At 35.6% G+C, this 27,189-nt stretch overlaps 2 protein-coding genes across 5 annotated transcripts in view; one reads left to right on the top strand and one right to left on the bottom strand.

The window, feature by feature from the left end:
* The window catches only part of METTL15 (methyltransferase 15, mitochondrial 12S rRNA N4-cytidine), a 188,224-nt gene extending 178,073 nt beyond the window's left edge, over positions 1-10,151 (bottom strand). For 2 of the 3 annotated variants that reach the window (XM_077761437.1, XM_077761439.1), the window contains exons 1-2: positions 10,046-10,151; positions 6,100-6,386 (exon numbers count right to left, since the gene is read on the bottom strand). In XM_077761437.1, coding sequence (XP_077617563.1) covers positions 6,100-6,369 — 270 coding nt within the window. In that variant the 5' untranslated portion in view covers positions 6,370-6,386; positions 10,046-10,151. The remainder of the gene's footprint in view (positions 1-6,099; positions 6,387-10,045) is intronic. The other variant, XM_077761438.1, reaches the window with a different exon arrangement.
* Positions 10,152-12,365: 2,214 nt separating this feature from the next.
* Positions 12,366-27,189, top strand: part of KIF18A (kinesin family member 18A) — a 73,874-nt gene continuing 59,050 nt past the window's right edge. The window contains exons 1-7 of one of the 2 annotated variants that reach the window (XM_077761435.1): positions 12,366-12,447; positions 12,949-13,061; positions 17,805-18,177; positions 20,201-20,358; positions 23,212-23,316; positions 24,088-24,198; positions 26,118-26,315. In XM_077761435.1, coding sequence (XP_077617561.1) covers positions 17,853-18,177; positions 20,201-20,358; positions 23,212-23,316; positions 24,088-24,198; positions 26,118-26,315 — 897 coding nt within the window. In that variant the 5' untranslated portion in view covers positions 12,366-12,447; positions 12,949-13,061; positions 17,805-17,852. The remainder of the gene's footprint in view (positions 12,448-12,948; positions 13,062-17,804; positions 18,178-20,200; positions 20,359-23,211; positions 23,317-24,087; positions 24,199-26,117; positions 26,316-27,189) is intronic. The other variant, XM_077761436.1, reaches the window with a different exon arrangement.

Raw genomic sequence — 27,189 nt, 5'->3', positions numbered from 1 at the left:
TCCCAGGGCGGGCCACCTGGGTAGCTCAGCCAGTTAAGTGTCTGACTTCGGTTCAGGTCATGATCTTGCTACAGTTCGTGAGTTTAGCAAGAATTGTGCTGAGAGCTGGGAGCCTGGAGCCTGCTTCACATACTCTGTCTCCCTCACTCTTTGCCCCTCCCCTATTCTCACTCTGTCTCTCTTTCTCAAAACTAAACATTTTTTTAAAAATTTCAAATTATGCAAAAAAAAAAGACATGGATGTTGATTTCAAAGTTTTGCACTTAACAAAATGCCTCTGTTCCACAACTGACTTTGTCACAACTAAATTATATAAACAAATGTATACTATGTAATGCTGTTTATATCTGTTTTATATTTGGGATGGATTATTTATTAGAGAGAAAAAAAGAATTCTATTATTAAAAAATGTATGAAAAACAATATTCTATGGCTACACCATGGTACTTTCTAGGGAAGAGAAACATAAGGTTTCAACTAGGAAGCATCAAATGAACAAAGAGAAAAAAACTCTACAGACTAAACTGATTTTTAGAACCATAAGGCAAAAATTTTGCCATTACTCAATTCATAGATATCTCATGGCATCATGAGAGTCGTATCTGGTATTGGTCAACCAGCTGAAGAGCACCAACTATTCATATATTTCCCTAAGGCTACATTCAGTGACATTAGGTTGGTAGGCTGAAATGGCCTCGAGTAGGAATACATATATCATGAAAATCTGCAAACAAAATAAATCAACATTTTTGGACTTTTTAAAATCTACACCTCACTCTGACTCTCAGACCAGGTACTAAATATTTATCAGTGTAACACTAGAAGTATCACACTGCAGAAAGTATTTTGATGCAAAGGTCACTTAACTAGATACATGATTTTTTAAGATGGAAACATTTTTTTTTTCAAATAAACAATGGTAGAATGTAATGTAAAATAAAAATTTACTTCAAAGAAACCTATACTTTAAAAAATATGGGAAGGGCACCTGGGTGGCTCAGTTGGTTGAGCATCTGACTTCTGCTCAAGTCACAATCTCACGGTTTGTGGGTTCCAGTCCCACATGGAGCTCTGTGCTGACAGCTCAGAGACTGGAGCCTGCTTCAGATTTTGTGTCTTTCCCTCTCTCTGCCCCTCCCATGCTCACGCTCTGTCTCACTCTGTCTCTCAAAAATAAATAAATGTAAAAAATTTTAAAAAAAGATTTCTCCTTTAAAAAACATGGGAGAAAAAGCACTATATTTTGACACCGTCCATTCCATCTGAAATTTTAATAGTTCTTCCTTAAAAAAAAAAAAAGAAAAGAAAAAAGAAAGGCATCTTCCTACAGAACTATGGGACTGGTCCTGTCTCTTAGAAAAGTTCCTTTTTAAATAATTTGAGGTCAAACAAAATAAACTCTTCCTCTCTGTGACCAATCAGCCTTCAATATTTAAAGAGAGCAAACATACAGTCTTAGGTTTTTCTCTTTGATGTTTACTCTACATTAAAGATTATAAAGATTTTTAAGTAAATATTGCTACTGCTTAAGGAAAATCCATTATACAGAGAATAATAAATTTTTATAAAGAAAATTATCATAACTGGTACCATGACAACTTCAGTAAATCTAGTAATTACAAAATTAATATTATAAGTTAAAATATCAAAATAGTAAGATAATTATTTTGAATATGCATAAAACCAACCTTACAACCTTACTCTGATATTTATCATAATTGATTTTGCATCAGTTTAGATATCAGCTCATTTTCTCAGTCCTTGTATCTGTTCCCTCACCAGGTTTCTCCAACTACTATGTCAGACCTGATTTTCTGGGCCTGCCACACTGAAAATGAAATCATATAAAAGTCTTGAGCCCAAGAAGCAGCCTCAGCACCCAAGGGACATTCCTTTTATTTGTGCCTCACATCTGTCCTCCAGTTTGACTTTTACTCATTCACTTAAAAATCATTATAAACTTACCATGCTGTAGGCCTGTGCCAGGCACTGGAGATATAATGAAAGACAAAAAAACAAAACAAAACAAAACCACGTCTATGACTTCATAGAGGACAATCTGCTAGGAGAAATGTCCATTGAACAAATAATGTCATAAAAATTATAATTATAAATTATTATTAATGTTATGAAAGCAAAGTATAGGACTCAATGAATGTATAACAGGGAGACCTGCCCCCTCTGGAGGCTCAGAAAAAACTCCTCTGATAAAGTGAAATTTGACTCACAACCTGAAATATGACGATGAGGAGAGTTCAAAAATGCAAAGGAAACAGTACTTTTTCAATTCCAGACATGTTGGTTTCACCTTTCCTGAACTTTTGTTTCCATCTTTGCTATCTGTTGGTATTTTTCTCCTAAATTTATCGTATCTAGCTAGCTACCAACCCTGACACTTACTATCACCCCTAATAATAACAGCTCATGTTTATTGAGTATATACTACTTGGAAGATATCATTATAAGCAATTTACATATGTAAACTCACCTAATCCTCACAGTGACCAGGAGGTAGGTCATATTTCCTCATTTTACAGATGAAGAATCTGAGGCACAGTCATGATAAGTTACTTGCCCAAAATTACACAGCTACTGGTACTAGTCTTTGCATGTCCATTATCTCCCTCAAAACCTATCACCCTCACAGAAGCCCCAATGCACCAAACTAAACTGGCAGTACTACTGGCAAAGAATAAATGCCAAGACTCTTATATCCTCCAAACTGCTACCATCTTCAACTAAACAGAGTCATGCTTTTTCTCTACTTTTCAGAAATTAGGAATGAAAAACTGACCACAGTAGCCAATACTAAAACATCTCCAGAAGACAAAAATTTTAGAATGATATATTCTTACAAAAAGTTATTCACCCAGAATATGAAATAATGAAAACTCGGCAAGGAGAAAGAATTATAATTCATTCAATTCCTTATGTACCTCCCAAGGGAAAGGAAGATAAGAAATTTTTTTTAATCCAAATTTATAATTATTTTACATGTAATTGCAACACTAAAATAATATACAGTAAATTGGTTATTATGATGCAGAAGAAATTCTCCCAATTATCTTAAGGTAAGCAACTGTAAATGTTAAAGAAAAAAAAAACTATTAAATGACCAAGGCCCCATTGAAAACTATATTTAGATACTTTTTAAAGTTCCTGTTATGATCAAAACTTTCATTTGTAAATTCACCACTGAAGGTGATGCGAAAAATAACAATTAAGTGGGTGATTGATACAAGTGAATATATGACTCATAGTTTGCAAAAGAAAATGATTTGGGGGAAAAGGCTCAGGAAGAAAAGAAGCAAATAATGGATTCTGGAAGAAATGAAGACCTTTCCTGTCCAAGAACTGTCACTAGTTCTTTATTACTTAAAGATTAAGGGAATAGTGAATAAAGCCTTCTGTCAGACAGCAGAAAAGGTAAGAAATAACATGGTCTCTAAATGTGCTTCACATGAAAATTTTCAGAAATAAAATCCATAAAATTAAACTTTCTATAAAAAGTTACTAGAAAACCCAACTCAAATCAGAACAATGGAAATGTCAAAATAAACCAATGTTACATTTGTCGGGAACTTGAACAAATGAAACAGCAGGATAGGTCAAGTTGTAAAATTGTCTCATTTTATTCCACTTGGTTTTAGAACAAAGGCAGATCCAATACTGATTTAGTAGGAGACTTTGTAGGGTTTATTTTTGTTCGGCTATTTTTCTACTTCAGTTATTACAAAATAAATATTTAGTTTTTGTTACTAGAGTTCAGTGAATTTATACAACATGCTTTAGTTTCTGGTTTCAGAGGTTAAATTCAAGCCAGTAAATTCAGTTCTACTTTTTTATTAACTGTCCCTTCCCTCTCGTATAGATCTCAAATATATCATATATATTTACAAGTCCTTTTTCTTAGACTCACATTAAGCTATGGGTATTAATCGCTATCTTTGCATTATGAATCTTTACAGAAAATGAAGAGAATTTCATTTTAGGTCATATTTAACAGGAAGTTTTATCCAATTTAATGTTTTAATTTATATTTTCATGTATACTTTAGAGTCCCTACTACATGACAGCATTGAGGTAGATGCTTTATACACATAACCTCATTTAAGACTACTGGATTTACCTTGTTATATATATATATACTGCCTAAGAATAAGGTAAATGAATATTTTTGTGGTAAAGCAACCTAAGTCATATTAATGATGGCTTTCATCTGAGCAACATCCAGCAACTCCAGCATACCTTATGCATATAGCTTAGAACTTAGTTCATGAAAACTATCTGATCTAACTTGAAGAAGTCTGGAAAAAAAATTAAGAGCTGTGTGTGCGAATGTATGTACACACTTGACAGATTCAAACCCAGGAAGTCCAATTATAGAATCTTTGCTCTTAACCATTAAGCTACTATATCCTGGAAAAGAAGCAAGGTGTGACTTTTAAATGTAAATAACTGATTTAGGTAATAATAGTACCTTCTAAAATGAGAGATCATATTTCTGAAGTCAGTAAGCTAAGTATCAGCAAGCATTAAGTTATAAGAACACATCTGATGAAAATTTACTATGATAAATTTTCTTTTATCATAGTAAATATTTATATTTATATTTCTTTTGTAAATGAGCTTAATTTCCAGAAATTCTAGCTTTATTCTTTTGGATATTATATCACCTAACATTTTTGTGATCTCTTTATAGAGTTTAAAGCATTTTTTTATCTAAAACCTTATATAATCCTGCCAGCAACACTATAAATAAGGCAAGTATGATGGTTAATTTTATATGTCAACTTTGCTGGGCCATAACGTCCAGACATTTGGCCAAACATTATTATCCTGGATGTTTCTGTGAAGGTTTTTTTATTTTTTTGCCGGCGGGGGGGGCAGGCGGGGAGTGAGATTAAATTTTAAATTTCTGGACTGAGTAAAGCAGATTATTCTTCACAATGGGGGTGGGTCCCCTCCAATTTGTGAAACACCTTAATAGAACAAAGACTGACTTCCTTGGAACAGAAGAATTCTCCCAGCAAATTACAGACTCAATTTGGACTCAAACTGAAATTCTTTCTTGAGTCTCAAGCCTGTCAGCCTACTGTATACATCTTGGACTTACCAATCCTCTTTAACTGAGATTCAATTCCTCAAAATCAATTATTCAATCTCTCTTCCACCCCACACGTGTGTGCACACACAGATGTAATCACATACATACGTACGTACATACAGACATACATGCAAACACACAAACACACATATCCTACTGGCCCTATTTCTATGGAGAACTCTGAATCAGACAGCAGGGTAGTTGAAAAGTCTAACAAAACATGAAAACAGGAATTCAGAGCCTTATCTTTGTCTACAGTCATTCCTAAAAAGATACTAAAATTCTCAAGAAGCTATGCTAGAACTCAGTTTTCATACCCACACTACTCAGCCAATATAATGATCTTTTCCTTTTAAAACTGTTGCTTGACAAAACTAATCAACTCTGTAAAACAGTACGGCAGATTCTCAAAGAGGTAAGCACAGAATATCATATGATCCAGCAATTCCACTCCTAGGTACATACCCAAGAGAAAGCATATGTCCACACAAAAACTTGTACATGAGTATTCATAACAGCATTATTCACAGTAGCCAAAAAGTGGACACATTAATGCCATCAATTAAATGGATAAAAAGGATGTAGTATATACATAAATGCAGTGTTGTTCAGGGAAAAAAGAAATGAAGTCCAGATATATGCTACAACATGGATGAATCTTGAAAACATGCTAAATAATACAAAGCAAGTGCAAAGGGCCACAAATAATATGAATCCATTTATGCGAAATTTCCAGATTAGGCAACTCCATACAGACAATAACAGATCAGTAGTTGTCAGGGGCAAAGGGAAGAGAGTCAATGGGGAGTGAATGCTAATGGATATCGGATTCCCTATTGAAGCGATGAAAATGTTCCTGAATTAGATAGTGATGACTGTATAACCTTGTGAATATACTAAAATCAACCGAATAATATGCTTTAAAATTGTGAATATTAAGTGAATATCTCAATTTTCAAAGTGTTAAAAATTTAAAAAACTAATCAACTTACCTGGCCTTTTTGTGGTGCCAAACAACGAACAACTTCATCCACCATTACTGGGATATGTAATTTAGTTGTAGCTTCAAAATCTCCATCTTGAGATCTATGTAACTCCTGAGCTGCAGTTTGATCCCTTTGCTCCTGCGCTTCATATTCATTGCATCTTTCTGTTGTAGCATGTATTTTTTTGGGCCAGATACCTAAATTAAATATGCCAGATTCCAACCAGCATGAAAGAAATTCTTTATAGATACTACAAAAACATGGGTACCGAAGCATCCTGTAGGTCAATATATCTAGAAAAAAATTATAAATATCATGATTGTTGGATTTTTAAAATATATAATTTTGTATACCTTTTTTAAATGGCCTGGTAAATTTCTAAGACCATTAGTATTTTAATGATTGGGAATGTAAAAACTGCTTATTAAGTCATCATTCTTCTGAAATATACTTTGATGGAGAGGCAGAGAGAGAGGGAGATACAGAATCTGAAGTAGGCTCCAGGCTCTGAGCTGTCAGCACAGAGTCCTACGTGGGGCTCAAACTCATGAACCATGAGATCATGACCTGAGGTGAAGTCGAACACTTAACTGACTGAGCCACCCAGGCACCACAGAAATATATTTTTCTAATTTTAATTAAATCTAAAGAACAGATTCAATGCATTAGAAATGTTTATTTGACAAAGCTATCTGGATGATTGAAGGGATTATAAATATTACCCTATTTTAGGTTCAGGTAGTCTTTGGTCTCAAGCTCTTCTATTTGTTTTTTCTCATAATGCTAAATCTTCATCTTTAATTTAACTTTGAGAAACTGTCCCTGGAAAAAGATATGCATGTTTATCCAAAAGGAAAGAAAGGTAAAAATCAGTCTGAGAAAATCTTAGAGACGTGTTATGAATATTCTCTGACAAGACTGTCTCACCATGGCCTGTATCAGTGAAGCATGTTTCAATTTAAATTATAACTTTACAGGGGCACCTGGTGGCTCGGTTGGTTAAGCACCTGACTTTTGATTTCAGCTCAGGTCACTATCTCACAGTTGTGAGATCGAGTCCCATATCAGGCTCTGCACAGACAGCACAGAGCCTGCCAGGGATTCTCTCTTTCCCTTTCCCTCTGCCCCTTCCCTGCTTGCTCGCTTTCTCTTTCTCTCTCAAAAATAAACAAACAAACATTTTTTAAAAAAAGGTTAGGAAATCTATAAAACTAAAATTATAACCTTATAAACTCTCAACTGAGCATACTTTGGCATTTCATATTCACCTTTGTTTTAACTGTCTGTCCCTGCCCCCTAAAAACAAGTAAATAAATAATACATTCCTTAACTTTCTCACACTTGTTCCTTTTTTATTCTGTAATCTGTAACTCTTTCAAATGCAGAGGAAAAAGTATGTAAATATATTAACAGAAAATGTTTTGAAAACATTATGCTTTTTATACAGGTTGTAAGCAATGTTTTTAATACTACTATAGTAAATGCAGAATTAACACTATTTCTTTAGTCCTCGTAGATTATCAGAAGTTATTTAAGAATAAGATGACACCTTTTTATCTACAAAAGCAGATGCACATTAAGTACTTAGTGTTTTCTGGAAAAAAAGTGAATGGATGGATAATTCTACAGTATTAACATTTTTAACAAAACTTTTTTTAAGGACATTTTTCCTGCCTGACAGATCCTATCAAAAACCACATTTTCAAAATACTTCAAGATCCATAAATATCCTCCCCCAAAAAAGAAAATGAAACATAAATATCTTGTTTAAATGTGCCTTCCTTTCCTTTCCTTTCCTTTTTTTTTTTAATAGTTTATTTATTTTTGAGACAGAGACAGAGCATAAGCAGGGGAGTGGCAGAGAGAGAGGGAGATAGAATCTGAAACAGGCTCCAGGCTCTGAGCTGCCAGCCACAGAACCCAATGTGGGGCTTGAACCCAGGAACTGCAAGATCATGACCTGAGTCGAAGTTGGACGCTTAACTGACTGAGCCACCCAGGTGCCCCAAATGTGCCTTCCTTTCTTTTTGCAATGGAAAATGAAAAATAAGGTTAAAAGGCTGACCACATGTAATGACTAGAAAATACATTTATATTATATAAATATAATATCAACAAGATGTTACCTTAAAAATATGCCAACTTTACCTAGGACATAATCCACAGAATTCTGTGGCAATGTGACACAGGAAAAATATGGGGGTGGGGGGAGAAAGACAGAATTAAGTGTTTTAAGTAAAGTTTTTAATGTTCACCAGTAACAAATTAGCCAGATTATTAATTACCCCTCATGTTTTCCAGAAAACTTATACAGGTGCACCTGGGTGACTCGGTTGAGTGTCCAACTTTGACTCAGGTCAACGGTGGGTTTGTGCCCCAAGTAGGGCTTTGTGCAGATGGTATGGGCCTACTTCAGCTTTCCTGTTTCCCTCTGTGCCCCTCCCCCTCACATGCACAGCAAGGGTGCTCTCGCTCTCTCTCTCTCTCACAAATAAACATTTAAAAAAAATCTTTTAAAAAAATAAAAAGAAAGCTTATACAAAGTAAACCCTACTACCCTCAAACCTAGTGTTCAAATGTAGTACATTTTTCAAAATAAAGATTAACATTTACTGAGCACTTACTAAATATCACTAAACTCATTCTATCCTTACAATCTTAGAAATAGGCTGTATAATTATTTCTATTTTACAGATGAGGAAAACAGAGAAGTAATTTGCCAAAAGGTCACATACCTAGAGAGCCATAAAGCTAGAACTGTAATGCCAGCATTCTATCCCAAGCCTGAAATCTTAGCCTCAATGTTACAAACATAGCCCACTGGCTCTACTTAATGCACCCATGTAATTGCATGGCACTTTAATTACATTGACTGTATATTTGTCGTATCTCGGGGATTATTTTTTCTGAAAAGAGCCAATATCCCATTGCTTAATCCCATGTCCATATTTTATACTTAAATATATATACAGATAAGTATATAATATATATTTAAATAGATAAATATACATACATCTATATATCTCTATAATATTCCAATCCAGGAATCAGAACCGCACAAGCAAAAGCAAGTAGGAGAGAGAAAAATGTTTCCTTTGCCAGCCTTTAATTTTTTTTTTCTGCATTCAATTTATATGTATTTACTCAACTATGTTTCAAGGACAAAGCCTGAAGATGTTATTATGCAGCACTCGGTTACTAAGGTGAGTTAACATGGAGAAAAGACCTCAAATATTCTTCCTCTCTGGTGGTTTCCTTGAAAATCATCTCCCTGAGAATGGAAGGGGGCAAGCTCTAAAGGGGGTTATTCCTTTCCTTTCCGCAGGCCGGTGTCCTACCAGATAAACCAGAACGCTCCTGTAGTTGGCTATGAACCAAACACCCTACACGATTTAACATCCTTTTAAGTTTCCCCTCTGGTCACAGGAAGGAAGCGGAGACACGGGAAACCGGCCGCTCCGGCCAATTCGGGTTTCCTAGGTAAATCTTTTAACTTTGCCAGCAAAGTTCAATTTAAGCTGTTGAAACCAGGCAATTGGCCGGTTACTCTTTAATGGTGGGCACAAAGGTGAGTGATACTTTTGAAAACTACTTCCTCAACGGCGCTACCTGTTACCATCTTAGCACTCAGCTTTCCCCGTGGAGAAAACCGTTCGAAAACTTCATTCCTAAGGCCAAAAACCCAGCCTGGACGCTGGCAGCTGAGCGTACAGAAAGTGAAAGAGGTCCTAAAGTTCAGTAAAAATGCATTCTTTTGCCTCAGAAGTATAGTCGAAGGAGGGAAAACTGTTTACAAACTTCTGAACCAGGATGAATGAGTGTTTCGGAGGGAAAGCGGGAGCAGGGGCGTGCTTCCTTTGTCCTGGGCGAATTCGGCGACCTCTGCAAGTTCCCCCAAAGACTTGGGGTGTGCTCCAAGAGAGGTCCCGGGACTCAGCCACTTTTTCCTCACCTGAGGCACGAAGAACTCACTGTTGGCTTCTAACTCGGGCCAGCGACGACCACCACGGTGCCAGAAAACACGGGTTGGCGTACGTCTAGGTCCCAGCCTCGGGGGAAACTTGCATGGACGGACAGATTGGGTCCGCGTCCGCCCCAGCAACCGAAAACCATCCACCTTTCGTTCCGCTCTTTTCAGGCCCCAGCGGACAAAAGGTCCTGCAGGCGCGGGGGTTTTCAGTGTTCCTGGAGAGGGGCTGAAATAAGAACTGCCGCTACCGGGTTTAAATTTACTTTTACTTTTTTTTGAATGTCTGGAGCAACTTTAAACCTAACTTTCCATGTTATCCTTATCTCCACTGTATTGTTTACTATGAACCTCTATTAAATTTCCGTGTTCTATTGTAACACAGTAGTTATACTTCAATTTCTAACAAAAGGTGGGAATTTCTGTCTCCTTTAGAACTATTTGTTTTTATGGTTTTGGTTCTTTTTCCTTCATTTCATTACAAAATACACTAGTCTCATACTTTCTTATATTCCTTGATGTCTTGCCAAACTAAAGGGAAGTCAACTAGCAGAGTGATGGCATTTATTATAACATTAAAGTTTCTTTGTTTTGACTATACACTACTTTAAGAATATAGACCTCATCATCTAAATGTGCTAATTGGAAACTGTAAGGCAGAATTTAAAGTTAAATGTAAAAGAAGCACTTAGATCAGGTGTGGAAACACCTGTTGGCAAGGCTTACAATGTGGGTGTGGAAACAGATGAAATCTAAAACACTTCATATTCGCCAATAATCAGTGCAATTTTACAAGAAATTGGTTTTAAATGCCTATTTTCAGAATAGATTAATAAGCATCTTAATATCACTTAACCTAGAAATTATCTGAGACAAATGCCTCATCTCTGAATTGGCTGGTTTGTACAGTTAAAAATAAATTTCCTTTAGGGATCTTCTGAAAACTTGTTTTTTCTTCAGGAAAACAAATTGTGCCTACATCTCATGGGCTATTTTGAAAATGAAATAAAATAACATGTATAGAGTTAACAAAATGTCTGGGACATCAATGGTAAAGTACTATAGGGTGAGTGCATATTTGAAATAAAATGAAAAGACTTCTTCATTTTATCTCCAAACCCGGCACCACACAAATAACTACTGCATTAGCTAAGGTATAAGTAATATATCCAGCAATTAATATCTTTATTGATGCTCTATCCAGAATTCAGAAACAATCATATAACATGCATCATATACAATATGCAGTTCTTCTGATTTTCTTCAGTAGGAAATAAATGTCCATAATATGGAAGTTCTCATAATTGTTTCACTTATAATACTCTGCAATGTGTTGTGCCATCCTATTTATTATGGTGATAGGCTCCATATAAGAATATAAGCTCCAAGAAGGCAGGGATTTTTTACTTATGCTATTATGTCCCTAAAGTCTGCAATCAGTAATTGCAGAATGGATACAATGTTAATATAAAGAATAACAATGACATTCAGATCATACTATTAAAAATATCCTGACAAATAATATTGACTTAGCAACATACTTCCTTTTTATCTGGTATTCTTTTCTTTTTAACGCGTTTATTTTGAAATAATATCTACAGTCTAGAACTTTAAAAACCAATGCATCCAATAATGAACTAGGCCAATAAATTTAAATGAATTTATTTTGAAAAGTCACCATCCGAAAGGAATGTAAAAAACAAACACCAAATAGTTTCACAGTCAGCAATAAAGGGAGTAGGCCTGGGAGTCTTGAGAAATGAAGCCTAGGGCCTTAAACCTAAAGCCTTGGACTTTCAGTTAATTGAGGCGAACTGACCCCAGTCCGGTTCAAGTGAAAGTGGCTGAAAGGAACAGGTCCCTACAGGTTCCAGAACGTGGGACCTGTGCCCTGGAGGCCTCACTACTCAATAAAGAAGATAAACATTCAGAATCCATTAACCCACACCCAACAGGCTCCGCCTCTCCCCCCAAGCAGACGGCACAAGCCAACCCCTGCCCGCTCGCGTCTCACTCACACCCTGAACCCAGGGACTGGGCCCTGCGCCCGCGGGTCTGGAAGTGATCTGAGGATCCCAGGTGGCTACCTCCCACCTGCAGCTGCGGTCCAGCCCCGCCCACCTCGGCCAACGCCTCCGGAAACAGCCGTACGCGTTGCCCCGGCGACGCGCAGCAAGGCCGCACACCCAGAGCCGCGCGGCTGAGACTACTGGCGCCAAGCTTCAACGCGCCACGGCAACGTCCGACGTGATTGCGTCACGAAGACGACAGCCAATGAAACGAGGTGCTGAAAAAGCTGCCTTGGGTTTGAATCTTGTTGCGGAGTTTGAATCGCGGGGAGGCGGACGTCGAAGTGAAGTGTCGCGGTAACCTTTGGTGGCCCCGAGGTGAGTAAGAAGCACGCGAGGAGAAACCTCCCGTCTCGGGAACGATTCTTTTGATGATCTGTCTTGCTGGAAGCGGAAGGCTCTTGCGGCCCCTGAGGAGTAGAAGACGGGACAGGCTGGTTGACAAACGCCGAAGGATTGAGTGGGGGTGGGGGGTAAGGGGTGGGGTAGTTAGTGTCCCTGGGAAGAAAGTGAAAGGAAGAGGAACTCGAGACCCCGCTAGAGCAGTTTTCCACTTGATCGGGAGCCCTTGACTGCTCAGCAGGAAGGGCAGAAATCTCCTGCCTTAAATTCTGAGGAAGTCGGAAGTTTTAAAGGGCATCCTGGCTCTTTCCCCAGACTGGCAGAGCACTTTAATTGCCCTGCACCTTAGTGTAAAGTTCGTTCCGGACTCCAAATTCAAAATGTTATGTTTCGGAAACAGTTGTAAATGCGACTCTGAGCTTAACTATGTATTAAGGAATTTTGGTTTTCCAACTTAAAAACTTTTTGTCCTATAAGGTCCTGTTGTTAACCTGGCAGAGGTCAGTCGGGAACCTCCTCTGAGTCCCAGCTGTAGCATCAAGATAAAACCTGCCGTCACAGCCTAACGGGATTGCCAAAAATCAGATGAGGTACGGAAGCGATACCAATTGGCAAAGTGCTTTGCAAATGAATGAGAAGAACTCCTACCCTCTTCTTAGTTTCTGAAAGACCCTTTTAGGAGCTCACTAGGCATTCAGTTACAGAGACAATCAAGGCTAACTGCTGTTTATGAAAAGAGGCTATTTGTCCAGAATTGAATAATTTTGTATAAAATATAGTTTAAGTTATTTGCTACTAACTATGCAGTAGACTGTGTTAAGCATTCTACAGGTTTTAGTTGGTAGTAGTAGTATTCCACTACATTCAGCCCCCCTAGGAACTTGATTCTAGAGAGTGTAAGATCCAAAGACTAGATAGTGCTTGTTAATAGTTTTCTGTTACTTTGTAACATTTGTCTTTTTCAGTAAAGATCTGCCTTTAATGGTAGTAATTAATCTTGTCTATTACTGAACAAGTATTTAGAAGTACATAAAATTTTCACTTTAAAAGTGTATCTGGGGGTGCCTGGGTGGCTCAGTCGGTTGAGCGTCCCACCTCAGCTGAGGTCATGATCTTGTGGTTTGTGAGTTCAAGCCTGGCGTTGGGCTCTGTGCTGATAGCTCAGAGCCTGGAGCCTGCTTCATTCAGATTCTGTGTCTCCCTCTCTCTCTGCCCCTCCCCCTCTCATGCTCTGTCTCTCAAAAATAAATAAAGATGCACTTTAAAGAAGTGCATCTGGGTCAAAGTGCATTGATACCCTGAATCAATTAAAGTATACGATAAAATCACTTTTATGGTATTGATTCTATGAAATCTAGAAGAAAAAAATAGCCCAGATGTTAGTGCCACTCTTCACTCCGTTTGAAATTTTTCTTCTTCCCTGAAGTTTTTAAGTTAGTAGAAGCACTGGCTCTAACACTAAAGTTATTTCCAAAGAGGTGTAACCTACAGAGACTATAAATGATACTGTGGAGGATAGTTCCTGCTCCTAAAAATTATTTGTTGAACCTAAATCTAATTCAGATTTGAGTTTGAATACAAGAAATAATATATAACTGTATAACTCCACATTCAACATAATTTGTGCAACATTTCTGTAATTTGTTTGAGAATCTTCTGTTGTTATTCCAGTAGAGTGTAATTGTTAGGGACATGGGCTTTGGATTTAGACATGAGTGTACATTCTTATGTAAAAAAAGAAAATTACTTATCTAAATTTAAGCCTCTGTTTTTATACAATGGAGACTATGTAGAGCGTGCTTTATATGATTATTTTAAGGATTGAATATGATGGCGGCGCCTGGGTGGCTTGGTCGGTTAAGCGTCCGACTTCGGCTCCAGTCATGATCTCCTGCATCGGGCTCTGTGCTGACAGCTCAGAGCCTGGATCCTGCTTCAGATTCTGTGTCTCCTCTCTCTCTACCTCTTCCCCACTCATTCTCTGTTTCTCTCTGTCTCAAAAATAAAACAAAAAATATTAAAAATAAAAAAGGATTGAATAAGATGATAAATGTTAAATGTTTACCATAATGTCTGGCCATAACATGCTCAAATGATAATCATTGTTCATTAATAGTATCACTTTATTGACCTAATTTAAAAGTTCTCAGTAGTATATTTGCTGAGAATAGATACTGTTAGATATTCCACAAGCAGAAAGAAGTCATACACTCTTTTGGTTTCATTTCAGTATTCATTCACAAGCTCCTATGGTAGGCCCTGAGGTTTCTATCTGTGTTTCTATCAAACACAGGCAAATATATATTATTACCTTCAATGAGAAAATTTCTAGAGATTAAATATTTACATCTGAGAGAGTAGTGATTTAAGTGATTTGGCTTCATATCCAGTTAGTCTGAGTTCAAATCCCATGTCTTGTACTTCCAATCCTTTGAGCTAGTTAACTTAATTTCTCTATATTATATTTTCCCTCTATAAAACACAATAATAATATCTATATCATAAGATTGTTTGGGGATTAAATGAGAAGCATGTAAATTGCTTAACAGTTTCTATTTGTATACTAGATGCTCAGTAGAAAGTATTCCATAAATACAATGCCATTACATGAAAGATTGTGCTTAAGGTCAGTTTTTACTATCACAAGAAATATGGGATGCTACTAGCTTATAATAGAAGTCGGAAATGTTAAACATTCTCTAATACATGGAACAGTTCCAAACAAGGAAGGATTGTCCTATCCAAAGGGTCATCATAAGCCCATTGGGAAACATTAAAAAGATGAACCAGGACCTTTGGCAATAAGAGACAGGAATGAGGGTAGATAGGGAAGAGAACTGACATTTATTGAATGCCTTAATACACTTAATACTTGTTATAATTTTTAGCCTTCACAACAATGCTATGAGGTATTATTTCTTTTATACAAATGGGAAACCTGAGACTCACTGAGGTTAAGTAACTTGTCCAAGGTCACACAGGTAAGCCGTTGTGGGACTTGGCTAGACAGAAAGTAATTCTTCTGGAACCTGACTGTTAGAATCCAAATGACCATCCTTCCCTCTTCAGCATTCTATTTTTGGGGAAGGATAGAGACCTAAAAAGGGAGAACTGTGTCCTGTGTCTCCTGCTTTTAGATTACTTTGGCCTTCTTTGAATTCTTCCCAAAAGTATATGGCTTTATCATTGTTGTTACTTATCCCATTTTAAAATAACAAAATATTTTCTTATAACCTTCCCCCTCCACCAACACCATTTCTTGGCTCACTTTTACAGTGGTATTACTGTGTTCACTGAATCTTATTAGGTTTTTGTCCCCTCTTCCCCCAGAACTTTTCTTTCAGTTGGCTTCCATTTTACTAAATCTTATGGTTACTTCTCAGTGTGCACTTCACATATTACCAGTATTTAACATGGTTGATTATCCTGTCCTTGATTAAAGATTCCCAAAATCTTAGTGTCATTTGAAGCTCTAAAAACGTTTAAAAGCTTCAAATGGTATTAAGACTCTGAGGACAAAGTTTACTTTTTTAAATTGGGTTCTATCCGCCTTGACATTTCTAGATTTCTATATCTTCCAACACTCAGGCCAAGAACCTTGGAGTCATTCTTAAGTCCTATCTTTCTCTCATACTGCACATCTATCAAGAAAAGCTATTGTCTTTACCTTCAGAATACATCCAGAATATGACCACTACCCTCTTCTGAGTTGACAGCATCATCTCCTATTTATATTACTTCAATGTGCTAACTACTCTCTATTCCTATAATGTGTTATCTACACAGTAGTGAGAGTGCATGGATTATATCACAAAACAAAATATTAAATGACACACACACAAAACCCTGATAGATCTCTTTATCTGAAGTATAAGTCAAACCCTGGCCTTAGACTTAGACTGAAACACTGTAGTTAAACCGCATACAACCACAGCTAGGCTACCCAGAAACCAAGCTTTGATTTTCACAAGAGCTTCAGCACTATTTTAGTTGGCTTATGGGAATGGACAGGAAAAGATCTCTAAGAATCATCAAGGTAATGAAGGGAGGGCCTTAACTATTTACTATTTTTAGTACGAGTGATCTTGGCTGCAAGCCTCTTGGCAGTGGAAATTAATACATCCAGGCTCATCTCTACCTGTAATCTCACAAACCCATGGGTTTAAAAATAGTTCCAAGGATGCCTCAATTAGTTAGCCCAGGTAACTAAGGTGATAAAGATGGCATATACATGATGGTGTGTTCAGAGATCCCAATCTGCTCTGTAATACTATAAGTTTAGGGTACTTCAGTGATGGTAGGTTTAAAAATTGTCTGGTTAGGGCGCCTGGGTGGCTCAGTTGGTTAAACATCCCACTCTTGATCTCAGCTCAGGTCCTGATCTCATGGTTCATAAACTCTGCACTGAGTGTGGAACCTGCTTGGGATTCTCTCTCCCTCTCTCTCTGCCCCTTCCCCACTTACCGGCTTGCATGTGCACTCCTTCTCTCTCTCAAAATAAATAAATTTCAAAAAAATGTATGGCCTGACTCTCTTGTCTCACATAAAAATAAAAAGTAAAAATAAAGATAAACTAACATAGATCAATAATTTGGAAACCTCAGTTATCCAGAAAATCTAGAATCTAAAAGTTAAAACTAAGAAAAAAAATTAAAAACATTTTAGATTTTCTAATTTCTTTTTTCATCAAATATTTATACAGTCTGTCATGTGCAAGGCACCGTTTTAGGCTCTTGGAACATATCGGTAATCAAAACATTAAAATAAATGCATGCCCTTAAAGAGTGCATGGTTTACCTGGAAGTTAGAAAATAACAAATACAATAAATAAGTAAAAAGTAAATACTATTTGGAGATGGTAAGTGTTTGGGGGGAAAAACAGAGCAGTAGAAGGGTAATTTGGAATTCAGTTGGCAATTTTAATAAGAGTAGTGAGTAGGGTAACATTTGAGCAAGAACTTGAAAAGAAGTGAGGGTGTTAGGCATGCAGATAATTGTAATAGAATAGTTGGTAGAAAGATCTTATTGGGGTGCTTGGTGTGTTAGCTGAAATGGAGGGAGGAAAAAGAAGATCAATAAAACGGGAAAATGGAGACCATTTAGAGAACTTAAACATGTACTCTGAATAAAATAAAACCACTGGAAGGCATTGAACCCAGGAGTGAAATATATATTACGTTTTTAAAATGTATATATTTCCAGTAATATTTAGGGTGAAGAGGATAGAATTAACAACTTTTCTTAGTGAATACCAGATTCACTAAGAATACATTCTAGTCATATTATATACAATGGAGCTAGTATTAATACTTTGTTTTCCTTTTTAATTACAGAGAACTATTCTGGTTTTCATATAAACAGAGGAAGCAAGATAGTCAACAATGTCTGTCACCCAGGAAGACTTGTGTCACCACATGAAAGTAGTTGTTCGTGTGCGTCCTGAAAACACAAAAGAAAAGGCAGCTGGATTCCATAATGTGGTCCATGTTGTGGATAAGCATATCCTAGTTTTTGATCCCAAACAAGAAGAAATCAGTTTTTTCCATGGAAAGAAAACTGGAAATCGAGATATTACAAAGAGACAAAATAAGGATCTCAAATTTGTATTTGATGCTGTTTTTGATGAAACTTCAACTCAATTGGAAGTTTTTGAACACACTACTAAGCCAATTCTTCGTAGTTTTTTGAATGGCTATAATTGCACAGGTAATTGTTTCAGTTATAGTTTACTTTTTCCACCTGGTTTCAGTTTTACATTAGAATGGACATCTACTTGGCCCATTCTTCTAAATATAATCAATTTTAAAGTGCTTTTTGCTAAAAAAATTATTAAGTTCAATAGGATTTATCATAAATGTAGACTTTCTTTGAAATTCAGTTATCATATTTAAGATATCATTTGTGAAACTTTCTCTTCCAGAGCCTTGCTATGGTCCCTTTAGGCAGTCATCTTCTCAGTTTCCTGTGTTATTAAACCACGTGTCTTGTAATTGATGCCAGATTTCTCACAATTTGTATTCATTAGTATTCTCTCTGCTTACCTATACAACAATCTATTCCTGGGGAACAGTTGGATATTTCATTTATAGTACCTCGAAATAAAAATGTGAAAAGGCCATGTTAATTGAGTGCCATGTGCTATTTCAACAGATCTTCAGCCCAAAGCATCTCTTGTGCTCTGGATAGATCTATAATTTGCCTTTCATAACAGCCATGTTCATTTCCTAGAGTGAGATCGAAAAGGCCAGTAAATTCAATGTTTACAAGGCACTTAATACTATTATTTGTATCTTATTTTTGTAATCACCACCATTTTTGACATTTTCCTTAAGATACCCCAAAACTGTAACATTTCACTGTCTCCAACTCATTCAGTTTTATTACAGAAGACTTAATCCTCTTGGTCAAACAAGAATAGAATGTGGTTTATTGATTAGAACTGCTGTGATTCTCATTTTTAAGTGTATATTCTTTTCCTCATTCATGAAACTCCATATTGTCTCCAGAGATTTTTAAAATTTTTCTTGACTCCAAATGAAAAAATCTCTACCAAGCAAATAGTGAATCTTTGTTTTCTTCTCGACTTTATTTTATATTATGATCCAGCTATCTTAAGACTTCTTGATTTACCACTAGCTTACATTAAATGGAATGAAATGAAACATGTATCTGTTCAATTAATTCTACTAATAAGTATTTTAGTAGTTTGTTAATATTTGGTTTAGCAGAGATTTAACTTATAAAAACATTCTTACCGGTAATAATATGAGTATTTAATTGTCTTAATTGATCATTACGTCAAGTATTTGCCATATGTAATTAATTCAGAGTAGCTTTATGTTTTTTGTTCTTTAAACACATCACTTTTATGTGATGTGAGAGAGAATTGTGAAAACAAAGTAATCTGCCTAAAACAAATTTTAAAAAGGAATTTTATAAATGGCTTCTATTGAAATTCATTTATTCAGCAAATTTGAAGTGGATATCTGCTTTGTTTCAGCTGATTCACTAGTTGTGAAGGATATACACAGTTTCAGCCTTAGAGCTCACAGTTGGAAATACAGAGTGATACAGGTTAGAATAGAAAAAGGTACAGCATATACTGAGGGTTCAAATGAGGGAGCAGACACTTCTGCCTGTGACATGGAAAAGTGACATTTGTGCTGAATATTTAGAACAGGCGTAAGTGTTCCAGCTGGATTAAGTAGAGGAACTCTTCAGTGGAAAGGCAGTGGAGTATACATGCAGAGAATGTCACACGATCTAGTATACTTAGACCACACCAAGAAAGAAATAGGATAGAGAGAGGGCCTAACAATATTCCAAGGTAAGGAATTTCAGTTTTCTCATATATGACCATGGAACAATTAATTTAACATATTCAATTTTGTTCTCATAAAAATAACTGTACAAAATTCTAAGAGATGGATTAAAGAAGATTGAGACTAGGTAGGAATGCTGGTAACTGATTAAAAATTGTAAGAGTGCTGTAGAAGAAAGGGAACATGAGGGGGTGGATGGTACCATTAACCAGAATAAAGAATATAGGAGCTAAGAGTAGATTTGCGTTTAAATTCCCAGGTTTTAGGATAAGACTAGAAGTTAATTTTAGATCTATTGAGTTTAAAGTTATATTCAGGATATACAGATTGAACTCCCCACAGGAGAGTGGATATAGTAGTGTTGTATGCATAATGAAGAGCTTTGATCCCCTTTTATAAAAACTCAGTACTTGCATATGGTGCCACTGGAGCTGGGAAGACCCACACGATGCTAGGATCAGCTGCTGAACCTGGAGTGATGTATCTAACGATGTTAGACCTTTACAAATCCATGGAGGAGATTAAAGAAGAGAAAGTATGTAGTACTGCAGTTTCTTATCTGGAGGTGAGTTTACAATATCATTCTTTAGATGAGTCAATGGTATTAAATATTTAAAAGGTTTCACGGCCCATTCAAACTATTCTATCATGTAGGAATTTTCTAATGAATATATAAAATCATTGAAATTCCTGCTCTTAAGTATTTGTTATGCATCTTTATCTTTTTCTGCTGAGTATGTTATTTTAGCCTAATTTCTGACTAGCAAGATTAGCACAAAAACTTCCAGATACTCTTCACCTAGATCTCTCATATGTTAATATTTTACTGACTTTGGTTTTTCCCTTGGTATGTGTGTGTCTTTCTCTTTTTTCTAATCTGCTTAAGTTACAAAAGTTCTCAAAATCAGGAAATTAACAGTGATAGAACACCAGTACCTAATCTATAAATCTTAATGAGATTTTGCCAATTATTCTGATGTTGCCCTTTTTGAAAAAGACAATCTAAGATCATAAATTTCATGAAATTCTCATATCTCTTTAGTCTTAATTTGGATTTTTTTTCCTCTGTGTTTTGTGTCACTGTCATAAAACCTCTACTTTGGGTTAGTCAACAGTTAGATTCAGGTTGTACACTGGCAAGAACACCATAGAAGTGATGTTGAGTTCTTCTCATGGTATCATATCAAGAGGCTTAGGTGGTTAGTTAGTCAGTCCCATTACTCGTTTGGTTAACTTTTCATCCATTTCCTTATGTTGGTGTCAGCAAAGTTACTGCACTATTAAGATACTTCCTTACCCTTTCTCCTCTTACTCCTCAAACTTGCATCTATTACTCTTGGCATCCACTGATAATTCATGCTTGAATCAGTTATTATGATGGTAGATGATAGTGATGCTTAAATTCCATAATTTCATCTGCATTCATTCCTTACTTTCTCCTAAACAGAAGAGCTTTTCCTTTCCTTTATTATATCAGCATGGACTCATGGAGTCTTAACATTATTTAATAGCTTATAATCCTTTTCCATAATTATTTATTTATAAAGCTCAAATTATGCTGGATTTGACAAGTCAAGTCTCCTTCATGCTTCTTTTGTGTCCTTTTGACATAACCCCATCATTCTTCTGCCTTCTTAGTAATAGCTTATATTCAACAAATAATAACTAGGTGGTAAGCACTCTTAACTTTGTGTTCAGATAATATTTCAGATACCAGTGCAGAAATAAATCCATGATTTTACTGCCTGTTCATTTGCAGTATCAGAGAAAACATTTCTAATAGTCACAGCTCTCTTATTAACACCTTGTAGTTTGGTTCCTACTGAGAAAGTTTCTTCACGTTTCAAAAATTGATTAAGATATGCAGGTTGCTGAAAATTTTCTGATCTATAGAACTTAGAAATAAAAGAGAAATAAAACTCATTTTCTATAAATAAGTACTGAAAAAATTGCTTTGAACTGAATTGGGGAAAGAGCATGGCAGTATTCATTATTTCTTCCTTAGATCCTTTTATAACTGGGAGAATTCTAAAGTTTGGTTATTTTTATAATGTTTTTAATTGTTTTTTCTTTCTTTTAATCTGTCTTCATTTTATTAATGGGAAGGAGGGTAATGTTTAATCTAGTGGTTTTTCACTCGGCTCTGCATTGGAGTTGTCTATGGAGCTTTTTAAAAATAGACATACGTAGGCATCACCCCCTGGATTTTAATTTAATAGGTCTGGATTGTGGCTGAGGCATCTTATGTTTTTTAAAAGCTCCCAGGTGATTTTGATGCATAGACTGGCTTGAGAATGGTTGTTTTAGTTGTGTATTTTGTGTGATTGAAATGGGTTAAAGGGAAGTATTTGAAAAGTGACTGCTGCTTCTCAGAAAAATAACAACCAAAAAAAATTATCTCTTTATATTTTACTACCTTAAGAACTTATTACATTTAAAAATGGTTAATATTCATTATAGAAAATCCTACCAGAAATGAAGTATCACTATGGGCTATTTATTAGAACATGGAAATAACTTAAACTAAATAATTCTTAAAGCCTTAGTTCTGTGCATGTTTTTAAGTCTTATCACTAGTTGTAGTTGTCATTTGGTTTACACGTCGAAAATTCAGTTCCTTTGATAAAATCAATATTTGATATTTGAGAAAATCAGTAGTACCATTTATATGCATTGCTTACAAAAATTACTAAAAAAAAAAGAAAATTGCCAGAGACAAAATGGTACTCAGTGCCATGCAGTAGACTGAGGATATCTGGGCTCCAATCACTCACTACTCTGCTATTCCATATGTGGCCATGGACAAGTCACTTAACCTCCTAGGGCCTCAGTTCCCCTCATCATTCAAATGAAGGTTGTGAGGGAGTCCTATTATGAAACTTATTATTAAGAATTGCATATTAAACAATGCAGTTAAAGGATAAATGAAATATGTGCTATCAATCCCTAAGTATAGGTTTTCTTTAAGTTCTAAAATTTAAAAAGTTTTGACTGTTGGAGAATCTTGAAATAACAAATATCTTTCGTAAGAACCATGGCACCTTCATATAACAATAGAATCCCCCCAAACCTTATGTCCCATATATTTCCAGAAAATAGGTAAAGGCACAATCCAGCTATCTTTTTCGTTTCACTGTAGTCATCAAGTTAGGAATTATGGAGTGAGGATATAATGACTCCACCTTTAAATATCAGTTGCAAACCTAGGTAATAAAACTCCTCTGTTTTCTCAGATCAGATGATAGAAAATTAATGGCAACAAGAGGTAAAAGGGGTGAGATGAATGAAAATCAGTTCCACTTACCTTTAAGATGTAATTCTAATGCAACCTTAAATCAGTAACGTGTGATGTTATCACTATTATTTCAGCATCCATGCTAAAGCAGTTGTTTTTGGGTTGTTTTTTTTCCCTTTTAAGGTATATAATGAACAGATTCGTGACCTCTTAGTAAATTCAGGGCCTCTTGCTGTTCGAGAAGATGCCCAAAAAGGGGTAGTTGTTCAGGGGTTGACTTTACATCAGGTATGCTTATAAATTTATTTTTCCTTATGCTAATAGTAAGTGTGGTTATTTAACCATTTACTTTTTTTTCCATTGTGTTCAAGAAAGAAGAAAAATTATGAAGTGAAGAGTTAAAATAATCTGCATATATCTTTAGTATTATTGTTTCCCTTTGAAAGAATTGAATGAACTTTTCTTTTAAAAATCTATTTGAAAATTTAATACCATGTGTTCTGCCTAATACATTTATATTTTATCTCTACAGAGAGGCAAGATTTTATCTTTTATTTCTCATATAACACCAAAATATAGTTGACCCTTGAACAACATAGATTTGAACTGAACGTGTCCTCTTATATGCAGATTTTTTTCTTATAAATACAGAACAGTACTGCAAATGTATTTTTTCTTCCTTATGATTCTCTTAATAACATTTCCTTTTTTTCATTTATGGTAAGAATACAGTGCAGAATACATGTAATATGCAAAATATGTATTAATCACCTGTTTTATCAGAAAGGCTTCAAGGCAACAGTACATTATTATTAGTAAAGCTTTGGGGAAATCATAAGTTATACATAGATTTTAATTCCCTGGAGGGAAGGGGTGTGTCCACCCTGAGCCCACATATTACTTACTCCTTACTATACAGGGAATATACAGAGATTCAATTTTTAAAAAGCATTTTTTACCTTTTATCTTTAAAAGTCTTTTTTCTTGTTGAAAGTTTATTAAAAATTTTAAAGATAGATGGCTAATTTGTATATTTTTCTTTTACTTAAACTTCTCTAGCCCAAATCCTCAGAGGAAATTTTACAGTTGTTGGATAATGGAAACAAAAACAGGACACAGCATCCCACTGATATGAATGCCACATCTTCTCGTTCTCATGCTGTTTTCCAGGTAATAGGCCATTAAACTATTGCTCTTAAAATTGAGTTTAAAATAAACAAACCCAAATTCGTGTGGTAATTTTCACGTATACAAAGAAAATCCCTTCATTTGTGGACTCCTTACTCAGCATTTCCTTAACTCTACAGCTTTGAAAAGATTTTATCAAGAATATTCAGAATTGAGGGGCACCTGGGTGGCTTAGTCGGTTAAGCGTCCGACTTTCGCTTAGGTCATGATCTTGCGGTTCATGGGTTCGAGCCCCGCGTCAGGCTCTGTGCTGACTGCCAGCTCAGAGCCTGGAGCCTGTTTCAGTCTGTGACTCCCTCTCTCTCTGACCCTCCCCTGCTCACGCTGTCTCTCTCTCTCTCTCCTAGAAATAAATAAAAACATAAAAAAAAAAGAATATTCAGAATTGAGATGATGTAAATCAGAAGTATAAAGTTTTACATGTGTGAAGATAACAGGAGAGTAAGGTAGTAGTGTTAGAGGGTTTTTTCCTTGAGTTTTTTGCTTTTCTTTTTTTTAAGTTAGTGAAAATATTTAATCTTTTCTAAAGATAAACTTATATTCAGAGCAAACTTTCTCTTTATAGATCTAGATTTACAGAACCAATAAATTGGGGAGAGACTGATTCACATTTTTTAAACGTTTCACCATAGAGACCGTTTGAGTAGTTGCATTCCTTGAGGACATTTATTGCATCAATACAGTTCTTTTTAGGAATACAATTCTAGGAAGAGTTAAAGCATAGGTTAGTAGCTATCATTTTTTGTAGCTTCTGGTCCTGTTAAAATACAAATTATTTTAGGGGCGCCTGGGTGGCTCAGCTGGTTGAGCGTCCGACTTCAGCTCAGGTCACGATCTCACAGTTCGTGGGTTCGAGCCCCGCGTGGGGCTCTGTGCTGACAGCTAGCTCAGAGTCTGGAGCCTGTTTCAGATTCTATGTTTCCCTCTCTCTCTGACCCTCCCCTGCTCATGCTGTCTGTCTCTCTCTTTCTCTCTCTCTCTCTCTCAGAAATAAATAAAACATTAAAAAAAATTTTTTTAAATACAAATTATTTTATAGCTTCATTCTGGATTATGCTATTAGAGCCCATCTTATAAAAGAAATTGACATAGTTGGAAGAATTCCTACCTGAGGCAGTCAAGTCATTCAGAAAGTCCTTAGTCCATAAAATTTTATTAATCTTCATTTATCAGTGGTCATGAGAGAAATGTTTATCCATGACACTGAAATTTCCCTAAAATGTCTTAGACCCTGCTTTATAAGAATATTAACAGAGTTTTATAATGGAATAATAGCTAATCTTCATCTCTTTTAAGTTTGCCACTTTGCTTATTTTAGTTAAACCATAAAGTAGCCTAAATGATGCTTTACTCTAATGAGCTGAACATGACAAATATATTCTACTATTTTTTTAATATGGGATATTTTCTTAATTATAACAACATGCAATTTGGGGAATTAGAATACATTTACTCTCCAATTTGAGCTGACATTCAGATTCACCTTTCCTTTAGGAACAATCCCTGGACAAAGGCAAAGCATTCTGATCACTGCCTTTGGTTTTCTGTTAAGAATATTATTTCTAGAGTACCTGTGCCCTACCTCCACCACTGGTAATTCTATGTTCTGGTTCAAGGGTTACCAGAACACAAATGGTAGTTGTTTTGAGCTTCTGTCATGCCAGGAGTCATTTGCCCTCCGGTACACATATGGGAAATGTTCTCACTTTTGAGGTTTTTTCAACTTCATAATTCTGGTATTCTTACTTATCACCCAGTCACAATATTATACTTTCTTCAGAATGTTTTTGAAATGAAAATAATTTTGATTTCATGCTATTTTAAAAATAAAGTGCACGTTTCTCTTTGAATTTTGTTAAATCTTATCCTCATTTTTCCTGTTCTCCTGTAATTTCAAAAAGATTTATTTGCGACAACAAGACAGAACAGCAAGTATCAGTCAAAATGTACGAATTGCCAAGATGTCACTCATTGATCTGGCAGGGTCTGAGAGAGCAAGTACTACCAGTGCTAAGGGGACCCGATTTATAGAAGGCACAAATATTAATCGATCACTCTTAGCCCTTGGGAATGTTATCAATGCCTTAGCAGATTCAAAGGTAGGTGCTGTATGTTTACTTATTTAAATATTTTGAAATATGTGTAACTCCTAGGAAGGGTTATTACTTAAAAATTTTTGTAGAACTCCTAGAAACAGTTATTACTTAAAATAATTTTGTTTTAAAGGTCTGTTATAAATCAAATGTCCAGTGTATATCAGTAAAATTTGTATATAGAGCAAAGATCGTAGAGGGCCTGCTATATCAAATAAAGCTATTTTTGTTTGGTTTTGTTTTAATTTCTAGTTTCAGAACCAGAATTTGTTGAAAGAAAACAATTGACTATCATATTGACAGTCAATATTTTATCATACTTTCTCATCACTTATTTTATACCTGATTATTAAAATGACCATTTCAGGGCACCTGGGTGGCTCATTTGGTAGAGTTTCTGATTCTTGATTTTGATTCAGGTCATAGTCTCATGGGTTGTAAGATCAAAGCCTGTGTCAGGCTCTGTGCTGATGGTGTGGAGTCTGCTTGGAATTCTCTCCCTCTCCACCCCTTCCCTGCTTATACGACCTTTCACTCTTTTAAATAAACATTTAAAAAAATAAATAAAATAAAATGACCATTTAGTGATCACTACACAGCAAGCATAATAATTTAATTGGGAAGAATAAAAAAATTTTAGAAAAACTAAATTTTGTTCTGGTTTGTATTTTATATACTATGAGATTGGTTTAAATATTAGAGTTTTAATTTTTCTTAGGAAGAAGGGATTAAGATATAAAGTATAATCAAATCACCTAATAAGGTAATGTGTATTAGATGCCTTTGAGGCATTTAAAAATATTTTAGCTCTACTATATGCTAGAGTGCTTACTAGAATACAGCATATTTAACACTTCTGTATTGGTAAAAATAGCTTCCT

This window comes from Crocuta crocuta, unplaced genomic scaffold (assembly GCF_008692635.1).
Source record: "Crocuta crocuta isolate KB4526 unplaced genomic scaffold, BGI_CrCroc_1.0 scaffold884, whole genome shotgun sequence".
In the NCBI taxonomy this organism is placed as follows: domain Eukaryota; kingdom Metazoa; phylum Chordata; class Mammalia; order Carnivora; family Hyaenidae; genus Crocuta; species Crocuta crocuta.
The sequence above is the reverse complement of the archived record's forward strand: the minus strand, read 5'-3'. Positions and strand labels throughout refer to the sequence as shown.